The sequence below is a fragment of the Zingiber officinale genome, chromosome 8A, assembly GCF_018446385.1.
Source record: "Zingiber officinale cultivar Zhangliang chromosome 8A, Zo_v1.1, whole genome shotgun sequence".
In the NCBI taxonomy this organism is placed as follows: Eukaryota; Viridiplantae; Streptophyta; class Magnoliopsida; order Zingiberales; family Zingiberaceae; genus Zingiber; species Zingiber officinale.
In genome coordinates this window covers 19,809,422-19,831,689 of record NC_056000.1, presented here as the reverse complement: position 1 = coordinate 19,831,689, position 22,268 = coordinate 19,809,422, and the positions used below count along the sequence as shown (strand labels likewise).

Sequence of the window (22,268 nt, the reverse complement as noted above, 5' to 3'; positions counted from 1 at the left end):
GAACAATTCAGAATTCATTATCTACGTCTTATTTAAAGGAAATTTTTTTACAAATATATTATAGTTGAAGATTGAATCATGAATATCTAGATGATAATTTAGATGTTTAACATGACATCATAACCTTTGGACGACTTGAATTATTTATAGCAACTAGTTAAAGTTTTATCAAAAATAGTCAATTTCATTTTGAAAATTAATATTTTAATATAAATAGTGTTCCATATAATAATTTTTAACAAGTAAATATATTTTTTTAACTTTTCTAATTAAAAAATGCTATTCTTTGGGATCAAATTGCCATCCTTGTTATATTACCTAAAACATTTTTTCTAGATTTATTTCACTATAAATTATATAATATAATATAATTAAAAAAATAAATCCATAATTACTTTCAAAGAAAGAAACATCAATTAATTTATTCATGAAAATCCAAGGATAGATATGTTAGATCATCTTATAGTTAATTATTTTAATTATTTTGTTTTCTATTGGTCCAAAGGATAATTTTAATGGAAAAAAAAACAAAGTTGGATATGCAGTTTTTTTTTCGCAGAAAATTATCCGACGCATTTTTTTTAAAAATACTTTCTCAATCCAAAAGTTTAGTATTTCCTTTCGAATTAATAAATTAGGAAACGTAAATTTTTTTTATGTGGTAAAAGATGATTTAATCATTCTCAGTACCTCTGTCAATACGGAGGAGGTACTACTAGCCATTAGTACAAATGGTCAACACATGGGGGAAGTTATGTTCGGTCACACCGAGTTTCGATCCCAAGATCTCATGTGATAACACCCCATATCTTAACTATTGCACCGCCCCGAGGGGACAGGTAAAACTCTTTTATGCATAATAAGAAAAACAAGTTATTGTTTAAATTTCATTGTAAATTAAAATATTCAATGCAAATAAATACAAATGTGGAAGAAATAAACATGATAAATTTTTTATTTTTATTCTTTGGAAAAATAAAAATTATTGTTTTATTAATAATTTTTATATTTATTTTTTAGAAAAGAAAATAGTATAAGAAAATAGAATATTTTAAAGTCATTAAAAATATATTTTTTTTTAGAAAATAAAAATAGAAATCAACCCCTTTCTAATTATATATTAGATATTTCAATGTCTATATATATATTTTTAAAAATAACTATTTATTATTATTTATTTATTTAAAAAAATAAATGGCCGTCTTGTCAGCTAGTCGTACAAAAAGGCCTGACGCTGGCATTCAATTTTGGACCGCTTCGGTTTGGATTTTCGGATCGGATCTGGCATTCAATTTTTCACCAACCCTTTTGATGTATCCGCACAAAAACACTGATTTGCTTGTGAGCCGATCCAGCGGATCCGCTACCGACCTCATTGCATCCCTAGGACCTACCTTGTGGTTGGCCCCTCGTTGAGCCTGGGGCCCACATCAGCTGACGGATCAAGATCAAGGCAATTCGGACGGCCCTTAAGCGGGTAGGATTCAGATCAAGCGCTTCGACAGACACCATAGGCCAGGATGAACCTATAATAACATGCCACGTCACGAAATAATGTTGTGTCGGCGTTACCTACGCAGTAGAAGTTAACGAGCGATCACCTCGTCGTTTTCTGCCTCTGGTCGCCCACACAGCTGCGCTAGTTCATTCTTGATTTTCCTCCTTTTTCCAGATCTATAAACACGCCAAAACCTTCGCCGCCTCCTCTCGATTCGATCTCGTCGCGCTGCATTGCCTGCGGAATCTGAGGTCTGAAGACCATTGCGTGTCCGCCGTAGGCGGGATTGGGTTCGAGCTAGGGGGAAGCGGAGGTGGGAGAATGGGTGCGAAATACACGAGGGGGTGCACCGGGTGGCTGATCGTGCTCGTGGTGGCGGCGCTGGTTGTCGCCGCAGTCGTCTTCGCCGTCATGAAGAAGCACCGCCACAGAGACGTGCTCCCGGTGCCGGGGCCGCCCGGGAACCTCGACCAGAAGTATGCTGATGCACTAGGCGTGGCTCTGCAGTTCTTCCAAGTTCAAAAGTGTATGCTCGGTAACTCTATTCCGCTTCTGATCCTTTGCCCCTCTCTTATTCACATTTAAGATTACATCTTTTATTGTGAAAGGGATTTGCTGGGCTGTGCATTTAATTTCTCTCTCTATCTCTTTTCTTTTTCTTCTTATTGGTTAAGAATATGTATTCCGTAGTGCAATGTGTAGTTCTTCACACCTCATACCGACAACTTGGCGAAATTTGCTCTATGTTAATGGTTATCTTCTTCTTCTTTCGGATTACTTGCTGGCTGCAAAAGGATTGAATATTTTAATTGCCTTCTTTTTCCAACCTAGAAAATTTCCCTTTTTTTTGTATGGTTAGAATCGATTATGAGAATTCTCACAGGCCATTGACTTTGACAGTGAAATAATTATTCACATCTAAACAGATCGGATTTCCATTTTTTTCCTCTGCACAATGTGGGAATCACAGACCCTTGTTTATTGATGATCTGCAGCTGGTAAACTGGTGGATAATAAAATCACTTGGAGAGGGGACTCGGCTTTGGACGACGGAAATGAGGCAGGACTAGACCTCTCAAAAGGAATGTATGATGCAGGTGACCACATGAAATTTGGTTTTCCGATGGCATATACTGCAACAGTGTTATCGTGGTCAATTCTTGAATATGGAGATCAAATGTCTACTGCCAAGCAGCTGGATCCAGCTCTAGATGCTCTCAAGTGGATCACAGATTATTTGATTAATGCCCACCCTTCTGACAATGTGTTATTTGTCCAGGTGATAAGGAGTTGCATGCTCTTCTATTTCTTTTTTGGCATAAATCAGGGCACCAAAGTGAGATATTCGACTTTCATAATTCTCTAAGGTGGCTTTTGATTTCATGGAATGTTTGTGAATTGAGCATTTTCATCATCCTGACTTTTCTTCAAGATCTGTTTTTGAGTCGAAGAGGGAAAGCAATTTAGGCAAAATGCATGGGATATGTTTAAATTGTACCTATGGTATGGCTTGGCTTGTAGATAGATTCTTAATTCACTTCTATTTCTCCACACATGATCTGATTTATTACGCTGCTGGTTTTTTGTAGGAAATGTTTTTTTTTGCCACCTGAATTTTACCTCCTATTCAGATTACCCCTGAAGGTTCAAAAGTGTCAAAAAATACCTTCTGGATCTTACAGCCTCTGGTCATTTCATCCTCTAACCATGATCATAATTAATTGATCTATAAGAACAATGACGCGGTGGTGTGCCACATGTGTGTCACATCACTTGCCCGTCAAGTAAAATAATAGCAGTTATGATTAGTGGTGAAATGATAAAATGTTAAAGGAGGGGGAGGTAATTTTGACAATTTAAAACTCTAAAAGACAACTTGAAAAAAATGGGAAACTCAGAGTTCAATGAAATTTTTTACCCCTTTTTGTTAACCAATAGCTATTTTTGTCCATGCATAGGGAAATTTGTTCAATGGTTAACTGCAAAAGACGCCAGGACTATACCACGCAATTCTAGTCCTTTTGTTACTTTGTTTTTTTTATTATTACTATCTTTTTTATCAATATGACAGCAAATGAACACGTTTGGCATTGCATACTTATGTCATCCAGGATTAATTTTTAATTAGGTTGTTTGAAAGTGTAACTTCAATTGTACCTTATGTAAGTTCTTGGTAATATTTGCTATTGTGAGAAATAAGCAGTTGACACAGGACTCAGTGCAGCCCCTAAACCCTTCATTGTAAGTGAAATCACTCGCTTTAGAGTGCTAACATCCTTCTTTCCTTGGCTCCCATATTGCACCACTTAATCACTTCCTCTGCAGAAAAATAATCATGCATCTTGTTGATACGGCAATTATGTTGTACCTTGATATGGAAAGAGCTTCAGCCAATTCTTAATTTCTTATATTTTTTTCATAAGATCCTGGTATTCTGTCCTCTCTTTAACACTATGACTGATTTTTTGGTTTGCCCTTTTTCTTTGTTGCAGGTAGGAGATCCTGATATAGACCACAAATGTTGGGAAAGAGCAGAAACAATGGCTGAGAATAGACCGCTGACACAGATTAACAAAACTGCACCTGGAAGTGATGTGGCTGCTGAAACTGCTGCAGCCATGGCTGCAGCTTCCTTGGTTTTCAAAAGTACTGACAGTAGATATTCAGATTTGCTCCTTCAGCATGCCAAGAAATTATTTACTTTTGCGAATAATTATAGAGGTATCTACAGCGACAGCATTCCAAAGGTCCAGAATTTCTATAATTCTACTGGATATGGGGATGAACTCTTGTGGGCAGCTAGTTGGCTTTATCATGCCACTGGTGACCAAAGTTATCTAGATTACGTGACTGTAAAGAATGGAAATTCTTTTGCTGACTGGGGCAGACCAACTTGGTTCAGCTGGGATGACAAACGTGCCGGTACTCAGGTACATATTCTTGTTCATGAAGTTATATACTCCTTTAAGAATTCAAACTGATTCATCTAAATTCTTTCCAGTTTCCATCTGCTGCAGTCATTTTTTTTTATTTTCTGCTCGATGATGCAACCATTTAGATCCTAAAACCGTTCCGTGCTGCCTCTTAATGTAACATGATTGTCTAATGAATAATAAATACTATTTAACTGCTTCATAAATACTAGTAAATAATTGACAGCTCAAAAGATTTATTTGATTGCTATATTGCTAAAATACAATCAGGATCAGGACCTGTAATTTTCAAGTTGTCGAAGTTATTTACAATCTGCTGTGCAGGTACTTTTGTCCAGAGTACATTTCTTTGGTTCAACGCAATTGTCGAGTGGGGAAATGAAGGACCTCCAATCGTATAGAGACACAGCTGAAGCTGTTATATGCGGCTTGTTACCAGATTCCCCGACGGCCACTTCCGTAGAACAGAAGGTACATGCACCACCGGCACAATATCTTAGAATTGTAGTAACTGCCATAAATATTCTGTTCATGCATTTTCATTTTTCCTCATAAATGTTTGAGTTACTGGCAGAATATAGTAAGAACTTACTTATCTAGAATCACCTTTTTTAAAAACATAATAATAATAATTTTTGCAGTTTTCTTGGAAAAGAGCTTATACAGGCGAGACTATGACTCATCAATCTTATATATGTGTGTGTGTATTGTAGGGTCAGTTGCGATGTGGCAATCTGTTCATATCCTAAACGTTGAGTTTTCATACCGCAGGTGGCTTGGTATGGATAGATGAGTGGGATGCTCTTCAACATCCTGTGGCTGCATCATTCTTGGCTGTTGTTTACAGTGACTACATGCTTACTTCTAGCACGCCAAAAATCCAATGCAGTGGGAAAACTTTTACTCCCTCCGATCTTCGAAGCTTTGCTACATCCCAGGTGATTCTCACACGCCTCTCGTTGTCGGTCAAAATGATGTTAATAAGTCGAATAGCTGATGACTATATGATTAGTATCAGGCATTCCAAAATCTCTGCTTAACCGTTGGTTTGTGTTATCAGGTTGAGTACATCTTGGGTGACAATCCAATGAAGCTTAGTTACCTTGTGGGATATGGAAACAGCTATCCGCAACAGGTTCACCACAGGGGAGCATCAATCCCCGCGGATGCCACCACGGGATGTAATGGTTTCCAGTGGCTCTCTTCTACTGAACCAAATCCAAATGTAGCCCAGGGAGCGCTTGTGGGCGGACCATTTAAGAACGACTCCTATATTGATCTCCGAAACAACTCGATGCAGAGTGAACCTAGTACCTACAACAGTGCTGCGCTTGTTGGATTATTATCTGGCCTCGTTACCACCTCGTCTGTTAGCACTTCTTTCCGCTGATCAGCCACTGCTTTTACACATCGATTGTATATCTCTCTAGTGAGTGAGTTTCCTTTGCTATATCTCTCCCATCTGTTGATTTTACACATCTATTTAATGATTTTCAAATTGTATCTCTCTCTCTCTCTCAGTGAGTGAGTTTCCTCTGCTATGTTTCACGAACTGTTGATTCCGACAGCTCCTCTCTAAGTGATTATTGCAGCAAAACTAAGGTACACCTATAAAATTTAGGACAAGATTCATATTAACTTCTCAAACTTAAAGCATAACTCAGGCAAAGGGGGCCTCACACAAATTAGTGTGCAAGCTCTTATAAGAAAAATAGACGACTCGATGATACAAGATAAAAAAAATAAGTTTTTTTACACAGCTCTATTGATCATTACATATCCTATTTATAAGTTAATATATCACACATATTAAAAAAATCCACTAACTCCACTGACACCATAACATTAACCACTAACACTACATTACAACCATTATCCTCCACCACTAACTCAACTTGCTAACTCATTAACCCACTAATACCATATTACAACCATTACCCTATTATTTCTCTCCACTGACTCAATTAAAACATGCCTACTAATACATTAATTTTATCAACAATCTCTCCCTTAAATTGATATTCCAAATGTAATAATCAATTTAAAAAGAGTCAAACTTTTAAACTTCATATAGAAACACCAAGTAACTTTCTGAGCTTTTGAAATATAGCAAATTTGAGAGGCTTAGTTAGTGATCCTGTCGGGAAGCTGAGAAGACGAACCTGCCGGAATGACGTATCTGGAAGGTTGACCGCATCCCCATGACCCGGTTGATGAGTTGTCTCCTGTGTTGACCGAGTCGTCAGAAATCCTCCGGTCAACCGTACCTGCAACCAGTGATCGGGTTACCCCGATCCCTGGTACCTCGATGCTCGAGGTAGGTCCCACAACATATAAGCATCCACATAATAATAGGACAACAAAATAAGTACACAATGAATACGAAGACGTACCCTGGCCCCGGGGGGGGGGGGGGCGCCCTCGGATAGGTGGATGAGCTGATCGGGATACTGACCGAGTCGCTGTGGCTCTGAATAGTAGATAAATGTCCGCACGGTGAGTAGCTGGCTCCAGTGGCTCGGAGCCGGGCGCGATATGGATCCGTAGGATGACGCACTGTCCGACTACAATCTCAGCTCGCAGGCCACGAAGGCCGAATACACTCTCGGCTCGTAGGCCGGCATACAGACATAGTACGATACCTGAACGACGGCTGCTCGGAGGGTGGCGGCGAACTGCCGCACGGATGATGGCGGCGGACTGCTGCCAAGAGGCAGTACCCGCGGTAGTCATCGGCAACGACCACTAGAAGTGCTGCCAGCGGTGGAGGAGGTGTCGGGGGCTACTGGAGACGCCGATGGTGGCTATGATAGCCGCCGGAAGTAGCAGTGACGGCGGGGGAAGCCGGCTGCAACTGGAGGAAGTGGCGCTAGCCGGCAGCAGCGGCACCCGTCGCTGGGGTGGAGGCATGGAGAACTCACTGTGATGCTTGTCGGCGGAACGTTGCTCGCGTGAAGAAAAGAAGAGGAGATGGCAGCCCGCGACCGGTTCCGGCAAAGAAGGAACAGACGATGCTGGCGGTTAGGGCGCGGTGGCATGGAGCCACGGCTCGGTGGCGGCGGAGCCGCGAGATGCGCCGGCAACAACGGCGAGAGGCCACGATGTCGAGAGAGAAGGGAGGAGGTGGCTCGAAGATGATCGTCGCCGGCGGACTTCTCTGATGTCGATGAAGATGGATTAAGAAGAAGCTCTTTTTTCTCCTTTCTGTGGCGGCAGCGGAACTCGACCCCTCTTTCTGCATGAACAGTGGTTCTTAAAAACACTAAAGCCCTCAAGATGTCAAAAGACCCAAATACCCTCTCTTCCCTCCCTAATTTCATTCTCTACCCTCAGGCAATATCCGGATCAGTTAGTATATCAGCAATTTGATCCTCGCTTCTACAATAAACAAGATTCACATCTATGTGTTTCCTTTCACCATGTAGCATTGGATTTTTAGAAAGTTTTATTGTTGAATTGTTGTCACAATAAATCTGAATAGGTCCATCTTTTTTGAAATATAATTCTGTAAGATTCTTTAGCCAAATAGCTTGGTAAGCACAAGATGTTGCAACAACAAACTCAGTTTCCGTAGATGATAATGTAACAATTGATTGTTTTTTCGAAGATTATGAAATAACTCCTGTACCCAATATGAAAATATACCCAGATGTACTTTTTCGATCATCTGGATCTCCTGTATAATCACTATCTATAAAATCAAATATATCTAATTTTTCTCCCTTTTCATAAAATAACTCAAACTCTTTAGTACCTTGCAAGTACCGAAAAATTCTCTTTGCAGCTAAGAGATGTATTTCTGTAGCACAATTCATGTATCTACTAATCATACTTACAACATGCATAATATCATGTCTCGTCGATGTCAAATACATTAAACTCCCCACTATCTGTTTGTAAAGTATGACATCTACCTTCTTTCTTCCAATATCTTTATGTAACTTCACTCCAAACTCAGGAGTATTTACTGTTGGGACCTTGACGTTCGCTAGAGGGGGGTGAATAGTGTCTCACCCAAATCGTCGCTTCCTACGCTTGTTAGTGCACAACGGAAACAAAAATACTAACAAACAAAAGCAAAGCTAACCCTAGAAAACAATAAACAAGAAACAAACCCAATGACACGTTGTTTAACGTGGTTCGGAGATGAAGCTCCTACTTTACAGCTGTCCGTAAGGTGGACGATCCCGATCCGTCAGTGGATGACTCCCCGGAAAACCTCCAGCTAACTCGTGTAGCTCCTTGTGGGTGGAGAAACCTCGCTACAAATTCTCACCAAGGACTCTTGAGAAGCTAGGACACTGGTAGACTACTAATAGGGGTTAACCACCTCTATTTCGTCAACTTTAACCAAGCTTCCAATGCTTGGTTATATAGGCCACGGGTTGGAAATCCCGCCTACCAGTCGACTGTCAAAACATGCAGTCGACTGTCCTTCGTGGAAATTCGACCGTTGTAGCCCAACGACTTGATACCAACCCTCTGTTCGCTCTCAGTCGACTGCACCAGTCGACTGATGAAACCACCAGTCGGCTGCTACAGTAACGCTACAGTGCTGCTGCAGTAACGCTGCAGTAAACCCTAATTCTAGAATTTTACCCCGAGTATATTCACTCGACACTCATTCTCGCCTGACCGACCTAGACCTAGCCTTTTAGCCTCCTCCATTAGCTTTGCGTCCCTCGGATGCCTCCCCATCCTTCACGTCTTATCTTCTGGAGCTTCCATCGGCTTTGTCATTGTTGTCAGGTTTTCCTTTGCCAAGAGGTCGCGCCTCCGGGACTTCATCCATTGCCAAGTCACACTTGGACTTACATTGCCAAGACTACATGCTTGGACTTACACCGCCAAGACTCATCCTTGGACTTTCCTCCTTTGCCAAGATCACACTTGGACTTTCCTTGTTGTACCTGTATCCTGCACACTCACAATGCATATCAAATACAACAATAAACCTAACTTAAACATTTGCCCAAACATCAAAACTTAGGGTACCCAGATTGCTCCAACATTTACATGATTACAATCTTTCATTTGAAAATTGTCCAGAATTTCTTGCACATATCTTTTTTGAGAAATAAAAATTCAAAAAGAAGCTTGCACCACTTCAATACCAAGGAAATAATGCATCATACCAAGATTAGACATTTCAAATTCTTTCATCATAGATTTTTTAAATTTTCCAAATATAGATGTATTATTTCCAGTGTAGATACTATCAATATTTTTCCTCCATCATCAATCTTAATAAAAAGAGTATGTTCATAAGAGCACTTTTGAAAGCCTTTCTTCAAAAAATAAGTTTCTATACGATTATACCAAGCCCGTGGGGCTTGTTTTAATCCATATAGAGTGATGCGGATATATTTTAGAGCCCCCGCAGGGATTAAAGGAGGAGGGAGGCAAGGGCAAGGAGATCTTTTCACATGATGAGGGGTTTTTTTTAAGGAGAGCACTGGTCATCCGCAAGAAGGGGGGCTCCCTGGTTTTTCTTCCACCGAGGGGGGGGGGGGGGCGCTGGTGAGCCATCGCTCCCTTCCTCTTCTTTCCCTCTCCTCTCGCGTCCCCTCCTCGTCGACACTGGGTGTCGCTCCCCTCCTTTCCTTCCTCCGACGGGAGCTTAGAGACGTCACCGTCGCCTGTGGAGGGCTTCGGATGCTGCCCACCCTGTCGCCAGGAGTCGGCATCGACATCTCCGCCCCTCGTTTCTTCTCTCTTACAAGTGACCTCCTCGTCGCTGCCATTCAAAAGTTGCCTCTCAACGCCATTGTCAGCCATCCCAATCCGCTCCTGCGCTTAGGGCGTCGTAGCTGCATAGACGCTGCCATCATTAACAGGGGAGGGGTTTCTTCTCGCCATCACGAACAGGGAAGGGGGCTTCTTCGTCTCTCGCCGTCACCACCTGGCGACGATCGCCTCAACGTCGCCCTTCTTCTTCTTCTCCACGTAAAAGCCACGGTCATCTCCCTCACGCCACCTTCTCTGTCGCCCTGCGCAGGCAGCCCCCTCTCCTCATCTCGTCGACAACCCCTTTTGTCGTCGCCGCCACCAGTGATTGTCGACTCCGCGCTGCCATCAATGGATACTACCTCCAATCCGCAACCACCGATTTCATATCCGTGATCACCCTTTGATTTGCGTTATCGTGCACTTCCGACACCAAGCCGGTGTTTAATTTAGCCTTCCGGTCATCTACTGTGTTTCCGGCCATCGAGTCGTTATGCTTTGTCCTTCGCATTACTATTATAATGGTGAGTCATTGTTACTAGATTCATATTTCGACCTACGTGTCGCTGTTGTCTTTCGGTCGCGTGTCGCCTTCCGGATCCATGCCACGCCTAACTCCGTGTCATCAGACCCAACGTCATGACCAACTCACCTTCCACCAGAGGGCACCCCCCGGGGCCAGGGGTACGCTCTCGTACTCATTATTCGTTCATTTCGTTGATCTACTATTATTCGGCTGCTTATATATTCGTGGGACCTGACTCGAGCATCGGGGTAGCAGGGACCGGGCAACCCGGTCGCTGACTACAGGTACTGTTGACTAGAGGACTTCTGACGACTTGGTCAACACAGAAGATAGCTCACCATCTGGGTCATGGAGATGCTGTTAACATTCCAGCCACGTCACATCGGCAGTTCCGTCTTCTCAGATTCCTGACAGGATCATAGAACATTCCTTAATCTATAAACTTTATGCTCATTACCAAATTTCACATACCCCGAAGGTTGATCGATAAATACCTCTTCTTTCAAATCTTCATGGAGAAATGTTGATTTTACATCCAATTGAAAAATAGGCCATGATTTTTTTGCCGTCATCGCTATCACCACTCTGATTGTATCATGTCTTGCTACAGGAGCAGAAACTTCTTTATAATCAACAACAAACTCTTGCTTGTAGCCCTTCACCACCAAGTGTGCTTCGTACTTGTCAATCTCACCATGTTCATTTAGTTTTGTCTTGTAAACCCACTTTACACTAATTATCTTTTGCCCTTTAGGAAGATCACATAACTCCCATGTATTATTTTTTTCAATTGCTGTAATTTCATCATCCATAGCCTTTCTCTATTTTAATTCTTTAACAGCCACTTCAAAAATAGTGGGGTCACAATTTGAAAACAAAGCAAAATGTGTAAGAGAATCATCACCTTGATTAATTCCAGACGTCATCTCATAATTAAACATCCATGTTGGTCTTCTTCGAATACGTGGTGGCCTTTGTGATTTGCTTTAATCAAACTTTGATCTGCTATAGGAATATTTTGAGAGACTTCCTCATGTTACTTATCCTCCATAGGTAATTGTACTTTCTCATTATCATCAAAATCAACAGTGATAATTTTTTTAACGTCATTTTGATTCCATGGTCAAGTGTCTTTTTTATCAAAAATAACAACATGACTTATAATGATTTTCTTAGTGCAGGGATTATATAATCTATAAGCTTTTGATGTATTACACATACCAAGAAAAATGTATTTTTCACCTTTGTCGTCTAACTTCTTTCTCCTTTCATCTGAAATATGAGCATAAGTGATATATCCAAAAATCCGAAAATGATCAATAGTTGATTTTTTTTCCACTCCAAGCTTCTTGTGGTGTCATATTTTGAACAGATAATGTGGGACTTCTATTCAATATATAGATGCTCCAATTAACTGTTTATGCCCAAAAACTTTTAGGAATACCACTTATTGTTAAAAGGGTTCACACCATATTCATAATAGTGTGGTTCTTCCTCTCGCATACACCATTCTGTTGGGGTATGTAAGCTCTTGTAAGTTGCCTCTTGATTCCATGATTTTTACATAAATTTACATATTAATGTGAGTTATATTCTCCACCATGATCAATACATAGAACTTTAATAGAGTTTCCAATTTCTTTCTCGACAAGTACTTTATAGTTTTTGAAAGTTGTAAAGGCTTCAGATTTTTCTTGAAACAAATAAATCCATATTTTACGACTATAATCATTAATAAAGGTAATTATGTATCTTTTACCTCCATTAAAATACGGTGTTATTGGTCTGCAAATATCTGAATGAACGAACTCTAATGCCACCTTTGCTCTCCAAGATTTTCCTTATAGGAATTGATTATGGTGTTGTTTGCTAACAACACATTCTTCACAAACTTGAGAAGGAGTTGTAATTTGAGGGAGGTCGATCACCATATTCTTCTGTTTTAGTATTTTCAATCCACCAAAATTTAGATGTTCGTAGCGAAAGTGACATAACCACGCCTCATTATTAAATTTTGTTGAAAAACATGAATGTAATGTAGTATGAAGATAAAGCAGAAACATACAATTTGTTGTCATGTTAACTTGTGCAATTAAGCGCAACTTTGCATCTTGAATCTGACAAACTCCTTCTTTAATAGCAATTTCATATCATTTTTCTTGTAATTGACCCACACTAAGTAAATTAGTCTTTAAATCTAGCACAAAAAGAACATTAGAGATAATATGGGTAGAATCTCCTTTTGCTTGCATGGTTACCTTTTCTTTTTTCATAACAGAAATTGTAGAGTTGTCGCCAAATTTGACAAAACTGCGAAAGGATTCATCTAAGTCTGAAAATGTATCCTTTTCTCCACACATGTGATTGCTGCAGCTTGTATCTAAATCCATATATTCTGTTGAATTTTTTCTTTCTCATGACATACCATTAAAAGGGGCACTTCTTCTTCTTCTACAAAGTTAGTCTAATCTCCATTTTGTTTCTTCAAATTAGTATAACATTCTAATCTATAATGATCATACCTATGACATTAGTTACATTCAACATTAGACTTGTCTGCTGACTTTGTTCTATTAGTTATAGAACAATGGCATTCATGTCCTCTATCTCTTCTTTGAAAATAACTTTCTTGGTGTTGATTTTGTTGTTGGTTCCCATGATCATTGTTGTTTTACCTCCTCTTCTTCTTCCTCGACCTTTGCCTCTTCCTCGCCCTCTATCACTTCTACCATTTGTAGAGTGATTTTATGATAAAGTCTTCAATGTTTGCTCCTCTTTTTTATATTGGTTGATTTTTGCTCGTGAACTAATAATGAATTTATAATTCATCAATTGAAAGTAGACTTACATCATTTGCTTCTTCAATGACACAGACAACAAAATTTAATTTTGGTGTTATAGATCGAAGAATTTTTTCGATGATGAGAACATCCTTTGTCTTGTCGCCAAGGATTCACATTTTGTTGACGATTGCCATCATTCTTGAAAAATAATCTGAAACTGATTCTCCTGATTTCATTCGGAGCATTTCGAACTCCGAACGAAGTGCTTGAAGTTATTGCCTCTTAGCTCTTGTCGTTCCTTGGTATTTCTTTTTCATAGAGTCTCAGATATCATTGGCAGTATCCTTGCAGAGAATGGTTTCCAAGATTGAGCGATCAATAGCTTGGAAGAGATAATTCTTTGTTTTAAGATCTTTCAATTGCGCATCTGTTAGCGCAACGCCTTCTATCAGTTCTGCTACTTCAGAAATCACGACCGTCAAATATTTTTTGAATTGTAAAAAATTATCCATGAGCTGCTCCAATGGTCATAGTGACAATCAAATCTAGGAATAACATATTATACAAAACTTTCGGAAGACATAACTCTCTTCGAAACCTCGCTCTGATACTACTGATAAGAAAAACAGACAAATCGAGGACATAAGGAAGATAAAAAAATAAATTTTTTTACACTCCTCCATTGATCATTACATATCCTATTTATAGGCTAATACATCACACATATCAAAAACCAACTAACTCCACTAACACCACAACATTAACCACCAGCACCACATTACAACCATTATACTCCACCACTAATTCAACTTGCCAACTCATTAACCTACTAACACCACATTACAATCATTACTCTATTATTTCTCTCCACAAACTCAATTAAAACATGTCTTCTAACACACTAATTTTATCAACAAGCTCTCCTTCATCCTCGAATTCTTCTAGTACTAGAACAACAGTTCATTCACAACGACTAGTATCCCAAGGATCTTGCTCATGTTGCTTCATTATATTTTATGGGTCCTCTGAAGAAAACTTGCGAGTTCTAAAGATAAAACTATCGACAAACCTTTATCAAAGTCCAATTCAGAAGGGAAGAACTAAACAAGCATGCTCTCTATGTATTTTCAACCTGACAAAACCAATTTCAACTTTGATTTGATTGTTCTCATAAAAAGAAAAGCTTCCCAAACAAACTACAATCACCTCCACTACTCATCAAACTACTACCACCAGTTGAAGAACTAAGCAAGATATCAACACCACCACCACCAGAATGTTCGATTGCACCATTAGCACCTCCCCTGCACTGCATGTAACATTTGCCCCACTGAAGCAGCCAGTCCTCTGCTCAATCCCTTTTCCACCCTCAAGAACAAAGCTGGAGCTGTAGCTCCCATTGCTAAACAAGATGCACCAGAGGAACGGCCCCTGGCGGTCCTCTCCGACATAGCCAACTCCGATCTCATTGTGCTCTTTGCTTTGCAGAAGAGAGAGTGATCTGTTGTTTGGGACTAGAACACCCGTGAAGGCTTGCTCTGGGTCTACTTGGCGGTCCCAGTAGCAGCCGAAGATGTGGCCGGAGATGGACTCCACGGTCGGCAACTCTACCCCACAGTTGGGCGCATAGACCTCAGTGATGTCGACTTCGGGAGGGCGGCAGTCGAGCGTGTTGTTTCCGGTGCAATTTTTGGTGCATTTCAGTAACAGCTGCAAGGCCATGCAGCCTAGTCCTGCGCTGTTCGAGAGTTCTGGCAACTTGGTGGCTGTTCTATTCTTGTTTATCAAGTTCACAATTTGGTTTGCAGGATTTCCTGGAACAAACAAGATCAGGTGCAAGAATTGTAGTTTTAAGGAACCCAATTAATCCCGATCCTAGTAGAATCAAACTACAAATCTAACAAATTACATCTCTACTAGTAACTTCTCAGTGAGCAGGCGGGATAAAATGCTAACTAGATCCAATCTGTAAGAAGAAAAAATGAGGAGGAAGTACCATTGTCAATTTGGGCTGAGACAACGGGCAGAAGAACTATGAGAAACGAAATGTAGATCTTCCAGTTCCACATCGAGAAACAATGGCAAACCTCACATTCGATCAGTCTCAAGAGCAATGCACACTCGAGATGGAGAAGTTTCTTCGCAGTCGTGGCACTGTTGGAAGATGCACAGTGAGTGCAGCTTGAGTTGGATGCAGCTTTTACCCTGGAAATGAGGGTAGTGGCGTAAGTGGAGGAAAGGATTAGGGTTGGGGAAATGGAGACACCCCAGAGGAAAGACCGAAAAGGGAGTTGGGTGGTGGACCCTGCTAGGCTGTTAGGGCTTTGATGAGGGTTGCTAGATGCCCATTATCACCTCATGTCCTTAGAAAACTTTTGTGGGATCCTGGATCCCGATCCTCCTACGGCGCAGCTTAAGTATTGGACGCATGAAATAATTAATGTAATGGGGGGTCGATTTCTAAAAATTGATAAATGGTTTACCCACCACATGTGGATAGCAATTTTTTTTTTTTAATTTGTTAGATCCAGGTGCATCACAATACTGAGCATGGCTGTAAAATAAGTAGGTTGATTCGTTAAGGTAGTCTCTACTCTTCAGATTGGCAACATCCTAACAAAGGCTCTTCCTTTAAATGCATTAACATACATAACCCAACTTAAAGGCACTATGAAATCTCACAGCCTTCCTGAATCCTACAAATGACAAATCTAGTTTGTAGAAAATCCCACAGAGACATGGAATCTTTCATATCAGATAGCTTGCAGATTTTAAGACAGCTTATTCGTTTCCTGAATAAAGAGTTATTTTCTAAGACTTCCTACTGTGATTCCTAATTACAATAGGAAGTCTACTTTTCTTATCAATGCTAGTCCTGTGTCTTATCTGAAGGATGAACAAAAGAGAGATATCCCGTTCTCTACTCTGCAAGTATGATTAATTTGTTTTCTTCTCTATTATCAATCAGCATCTCCATTGATGCGGCGATAAAGAGACATGCCCGGCGCGGGTCAAATGTTGAGGTGGAGGTCAAAATTAAGATGATCAATGTCAGGATGTCAAAAGATTCGTCTACAATATCCGAGCGGAGGTAGACTACAATGGTCGGTCGGAGCCTATAGTATCCGATCGGCAAACGACTTGTCCGAACTGACCCACACGACCAGTTCAGGATAATACGGTAAGAAAGCTAGACGCTCAGTGCGGAACAACAGGACGCTGAGGAGATCGAAGAACTTGTCCGATCGGGAGGGACAAGTTACTACATCCAATCATCGCAAGGAAGAACAGCTGAGGTCGACGGAGTGGAGGAGTCCCGACATAGCGGCTACCTCGTTCTGCCAAGTAGCGGGATCATTGTTATCTCTCTAAAGCTGACGTAACGAAGGAGTTCCGGCCGAACGGCTATCCCGCTCGGCCAAGCAACGGGACCATTACTATATCTTCCTGATCCTGTCCGAAATCTGAATCAGACAAATCACCGGAGGCGAGTATGCTGAGAGGGCTTCTATGTTGACCAAGTCATCAGAAGTCCTCTGGTCAATGCTACCTGCAGCCAGCGACTGGGTCGCCCCGGTTCTTGGAACCCATTGCTCGAGGCAGATCCAACGAGTATATAAGTAACAGATTAACACGCATAATAATGAAATGAATGTAGAGTGAGTATGGAGAACATACCCTGACCCAGGGTAGTGCCCTCGGATGGGACGCTACTCAAGTTGTCGTGACCCGGAAGAACAGATGACTATGAGCAGGTTGGAGAGCTGGATCTGACGATGTGGAGCTGGATGCGGTGGCACTAAACCGGATGCGACCTCGGCACACAGGTTGGGATAAGATATTGGCACGCAGGTCGAGATATGACTTTGGCACGCATATCGAGATATGACTTCGACACACAGGCTGAGATAGAACATTGGCACACAGATCGGAATAGGACATCGACGCACAAGCCAGAATAGGATCTCGACACGCAGGTCGGGCTATAACAAGAAGGCTAGACATAAATCACACAGTCCGAAATACAACCGCGGCTCGAAGGCCAGAACACAACAATGGATCGATGGGCGGAACAGTGCCAAAGACGCTCATCAACGTGGGCCAGATACTGGATCGACATCGGAAGTGTACGACAATACGGATCGGAGACCGTCTACGACGATGGGTGATGGCTGCGGCTCGAAGGCCATCTGTGACGATGGGACCCGGCTACAGCTCGGGGTATATTTTAAGATGGCATGGTAAGCCGGCGACCTCGCAACGACAGTAAGGTGGGTGACAGCCCTGGAGGGCAGCGTCGGATGGCAGTGAACATCAGAGAGAAGGGCACCAGTAAGGAGGGAGAGGGAGGCGGAGATGGGCTGTCCGTGGCCACTGGAGGCGGCTGTGGACGCTGGTCGATGATGGTGGCAAGGGGCTGGCCAGCAAAGAGTTGCGCCCTTAATGCTGGAGAGGGCAGGCAGTGATCGTTGGAAGCAGCGGTGGTAGTGAGGAGGCCGACGGTGATGAGAGGTGACCTCTGAACGAAGAGAGGAACATCGGAGAAGAGGCGTTCAACGCTTGTCGATGGATGCGATGAAGGCGACATCGACGTGCATGAGGCAGTGGAGTGCAGTGTCGGTAGCGGAGGCGGTGTGACTTGTGAGGAGAAAGGGGCAACCAGCCTCGGAGGCAATCAGAGTCAGAAGCGTGCTCCCATCAGCGGTGAAGGCGAGAGAACGTGAGAGAGGGGCAGCGCGCGTAAGCAGGAAGAAGAGGATGTGTCAACATTGGCGAGGGGATGTGACGGAAAATCTCCAAGGCAGCATCTGTGCTTGGGCAGTGGCAACCTTGGTCGCGACATGGAGAGGGAGAGGCAGCCTTGGCAGTAAGCGTGGAGAGGAAGAGGTTGAGGGAGTAGGGGCTCTTAGCCGCCGGATGCGGTGGTGTCCGACTCAGAGCGAAGATGGCGAGAGGGTGTCGACCTCACCATTGTGGAAGAGAGCCGAAAAGAAGCGGACCTCCACTGGCCGGTGTTCATGAGGAAAAGGAGAGGCCACCCCATGGTAGTGGTGGTGGCAGGAGCAAGCCACGAAACAACCACCCCATTTTCGCATGAACAGTGCCCTAAAAGGGGTACAGTTGAATGACCAAAATGTCCTCCTTCTCCCTCCTAATTCTCCCTCTACCCTTGAGTCATATTCATATCACAAACCTCCCATTTAAGTCTAGTCGAAGGAGGCACAAGTCTAAATGACTAGACCCAGCCAAATAAAAGTGAAATTCGTCCTGAATGCACAGAGTCTGATTGTTGGACTTGCCATATAACATCAAACGAATAGCGATAAACGGCAAGCACCTGATAGAGCAACGAGTGAGATGCGAACGATGAGCGTCGGGCAGAGCGATGACAGGAGGTGGGAGTGATGAATGAGGTGAATGTCAACCATGTCATAGGGAGAATGTCAAGCAAGTCGAAAGACGACGAGCAAAGGGTTCTGAGGGCACGACAGAAAAAATACCGACTGAACGACAATAAATCACGATCGAACAATCGAATAATACCGACCTGGCAATCAAAAAATGTTAATCTGGCAATCGAAAAATGCTGAGTGGGTCGAAAGATGATGGGCGAGTAGTATCAAAGGCGCGATCGAGAAAATGTCGACCGAGCGACAGTAAATCATGACTGAGCAATCGAATAATGTCGACCTGGCAATCGCGAGAGCATGCTCGCTTATAACTTGCACTTAGGTGAGAGTCTGGAGGCATGAAAGCATGCTCACTTAAAACTCACGCTGGGGCGAGAGTCTAGAGGCGTGAGAGTATGCTCACTTATAACTCACGTTGAGGCGAGATTTTGGAGGCGTGAGAGTATGTTCACTTATAACTCACGCTGGGGTGAGAGTCTGGAGGCATGAGAGCATGCTCACTTATAACTCGCGCTGGGGCGAGAGTTTAGAATCTCGAACGGGAGATCGTTGGTCGTGAGAGCATGCTCACTTATAACTCGCGCTGGGGCGAGAGTCTGGAGGCCCGACCAATAAATAATCTAGAGGTCTGACAAGGATTTGATATGGAGGCCTGAACAAGAGTTGATCTGAAGATCTGACCAGGATTTAATCTGGAGACCTGACCAGGAGTCAATCTGGAGACCTGATTAGGATTTAATCTAGAGATCTGACCAGGAAGCAATCTGGAGGTCTGACCAGGAGTTATGATTTGGAGGCCTGACCAAGGGTTGATCTGAAGACCTGACTAGGAGTTGATCTAGAGGTCTGACCATAACTTGATTTAGAGACCTAACTAGGAATTGATCTAGAGACCTGACCAGGAGTTGATCTGGAGGTCTAACCAGGATTTGATCTAGAGATCTGACCAGGAAGCAATCTGGAGGCCTGATCAGGAGTTATGATCTGGAGGCCTGACCAAGACTTGATCTGGAGGTCTGACCAAGGGTTGATCTAGAGACCTGACTAGGAGTTGATCTGGAGGTCTTACCAGGACTTGATTTAGAGACTTGACCAGGAATTGATCTAGAAACCTGACCAGGAGTTGATCTGGAGGTATGACCAGGACTTTATCTGGAGACCTAACCAGGAATTGATCTGGAGGTTTGACCAGGACTTTATCTGGAGACCTGACCAGGAATTGATCTGGAGGTCTAACCAGAAATTGGTTGGGAAGCTCGATCGAGAATTGGTCTGGAAGCCTGACTGAGAATTAGTCTGGAAGCCCGACCGGGAAGTATTCTGGAAGCCTGACCGAGAGATCGTTAATACTCCGATCCGAGATCGGTGGTGATACTCTAGCCTAAGACTAGTGGCGATAACTCGACCCTGAATGGGAGAGGTGAAGCCCTGAAGTCCATAGAAGTGGAGCCCGTAGCAATATGAGGGAAGAGAGCCTTTATCATACTTGACCGTGGAGTGGTGTCGACCGACTGAGGATCTGTATCGGTCCCTCAACTCCCAAATACCCGTGGAGGAAGGGGAGAAGATAATAATCTGAGCCCTGGCCGTCAAAGGGAGTGAACCCTATGGTAATATAAGGGAACATAGTCCATAACAATAGAAGGAAGCAGAGCACCGTGGGTGAAGGGAGCAAAGCCTGTAGATGTAAGAGGATGCAAAACAGGTAGAGGATGCAGAACATATAGTAGTAATAGAGTGCAGCGCCTATAGCAGTAAGAGGATGCAGAGCCCAATGATGAAGGGTGCAGAGCCTATAGTAGCAGGATGCAGATCCCCATGGTGAAGGTTGCAAAGCCTATAACAACAAGAGGATGCAGAGCCAGAGAGCCTATAGCAGTAAGCAGATGCAGAGTTCCATGGTGAAGGATGCAAAGCCTATAACACACCTGACCGGGGAGCTAGTGTAACGCCGTAAAAAAAAAAAGAAAGAAAGAAGAGTGGTCAAGGCTTGAACCTTGAACCTCTTAACAAATGGCAAGCTTTAAGTGGTATGGAATAACCAATAGTCAGGAGGAAGTGTTGTTAGAAAGGAAATGAAATTGGTGGTTAAAGGTATGGAAGGTAACGGGACACCTTTTTCTTTCACCAAGAATAAATGAGAGTGATGAAGAGATAAAGCAAGAGAATGACAAATTGTGTTCTTCCCCCATTCTTCCTTTTTATTTAGAATAAATAGGAATAAAAAGGTAAGGGAAAGAAAAGTTCATTCTTCCTTCTTCCTTTCATTTAGAATAAATAGGAATAAGAGGGCAAGGAAAATTGGTTTTCTCCTTCCTCCTTCTTCTCCCTCCACCGAAACCCTAAGCTCCTTCTCTCCCATTTCCGAATTCAAGCTAAAGGTTCCTTCATAGGAAAACTTCACAAAGAGAAGTCCCTAAGACATACTTCTTCTTACAATCAAAATAAGCAAAAGGGAGTTCTAGAAACGAAAGTCTTTTTCTTCTCCACCAAGGGTACTTTTCTTAGTAAACCAAGCAAGAGGAAGTAAATATCTCCCTCATCTGCAGTACAAGTAGTTTATGAGTGTTTTGTCCATGTTTTAATATTGCTTAAAATCTAGGATTTGGTTTTTTTGTAAGTTTCGGCCAAGACATGAAATAAGGGTTGAAGAGAGTTAAAAAAGAAATTAACCATACTTGCTTATGATTTCTCATGATGTGTAAGCTATTATGTGATAAAGTTTCATGCTTAAAGTTGCTTAAAAGAAACCTAGAATCATGCTTTGTAAGTTTCGGCCAAGACTTAAAATTAGGGTTAGAAACTTATCTATGCTTGCTAAAAGTCTCACTTGCTATGTCATGTATTGTGTGATATTAGTTTAAAGTTTCATGCTTAAAGTTGCTTAAGAGAAACCTAGAATCATACTTTATAAGTTTCGGCTAAGACTTAAAATTTAGGGATTTGAAACTTATCTATGCTTGTTAAAAGTCTCACTTGCTATGCCATGTATTGTGTGATATTAGTTTAAAGTTTCATGCTTAAAGTTGCTTAAAAGAAACCTAGAATCATGTTTTGTAAGTTTCGGCCAAGACTTAAAATTAGGGTTAGAAACTTATCTATGCTTGCTAAAAGTCTCACTTGCTATGTCATGTATTGTGTGATATTAGTTTAAAGTTTTATGCTTAAAGTTGCTTAAAAGAAATCTAGAATCATGCTTTATATGTTCGGCCAAGACTTGAATTTAAAGTTAGAAACTCATCTATGCTTGCTAAAAGTCTCACATGTTATGCTATGTATTGTGTGATATTGGTTTAAAGTCTCCATATTTAATGATGCTAAAAAAAACCTAGGATTTACTCATTGGTATATTTCGTCCAAGACAAGAAGTTAGGGTTACGAAGCCCATCT

At 42.0% G+C, this 22,268-nt stretch overlaps 1 protein-coding gene and 1 pseudogene across 1 annotated transcript; one reads left to right on the top strand and one right to left on the bottom strand.

Annotated features, from left to right (window-relative positions):
• Positions 1-1,607: 1,607 nt before the first annotated feature.
• LOC122007827 lies at positions 1,608-5,959 on the top strand (annotated as a pseudogene).
• Positions 5,960-14,470: 8,511 nt separating this feature from the next.
• LOC122008311 lies at positions 14,471-15,776 on the bottom strand. Its single transcript, XM_042564010.1, has 2 exons — positions 15,464-15,776; positions 14,471-15,281 (listed from the first exon to the last, which is right to left on the bottom strand). Exons 1-2 carry the CDS (start codon positions 15,534-15,536, stop codon positions 14,686-14,688), a joined length of 669 nt encoding a protein of 222 aa, XP_042419944.1. The 5' UTR covers positions 15,537-15,776; the 3' UTR covers positions 14,471-14,685.
• Positions 15,777-22,268: the final 6,492 nt, after the last annotated feature.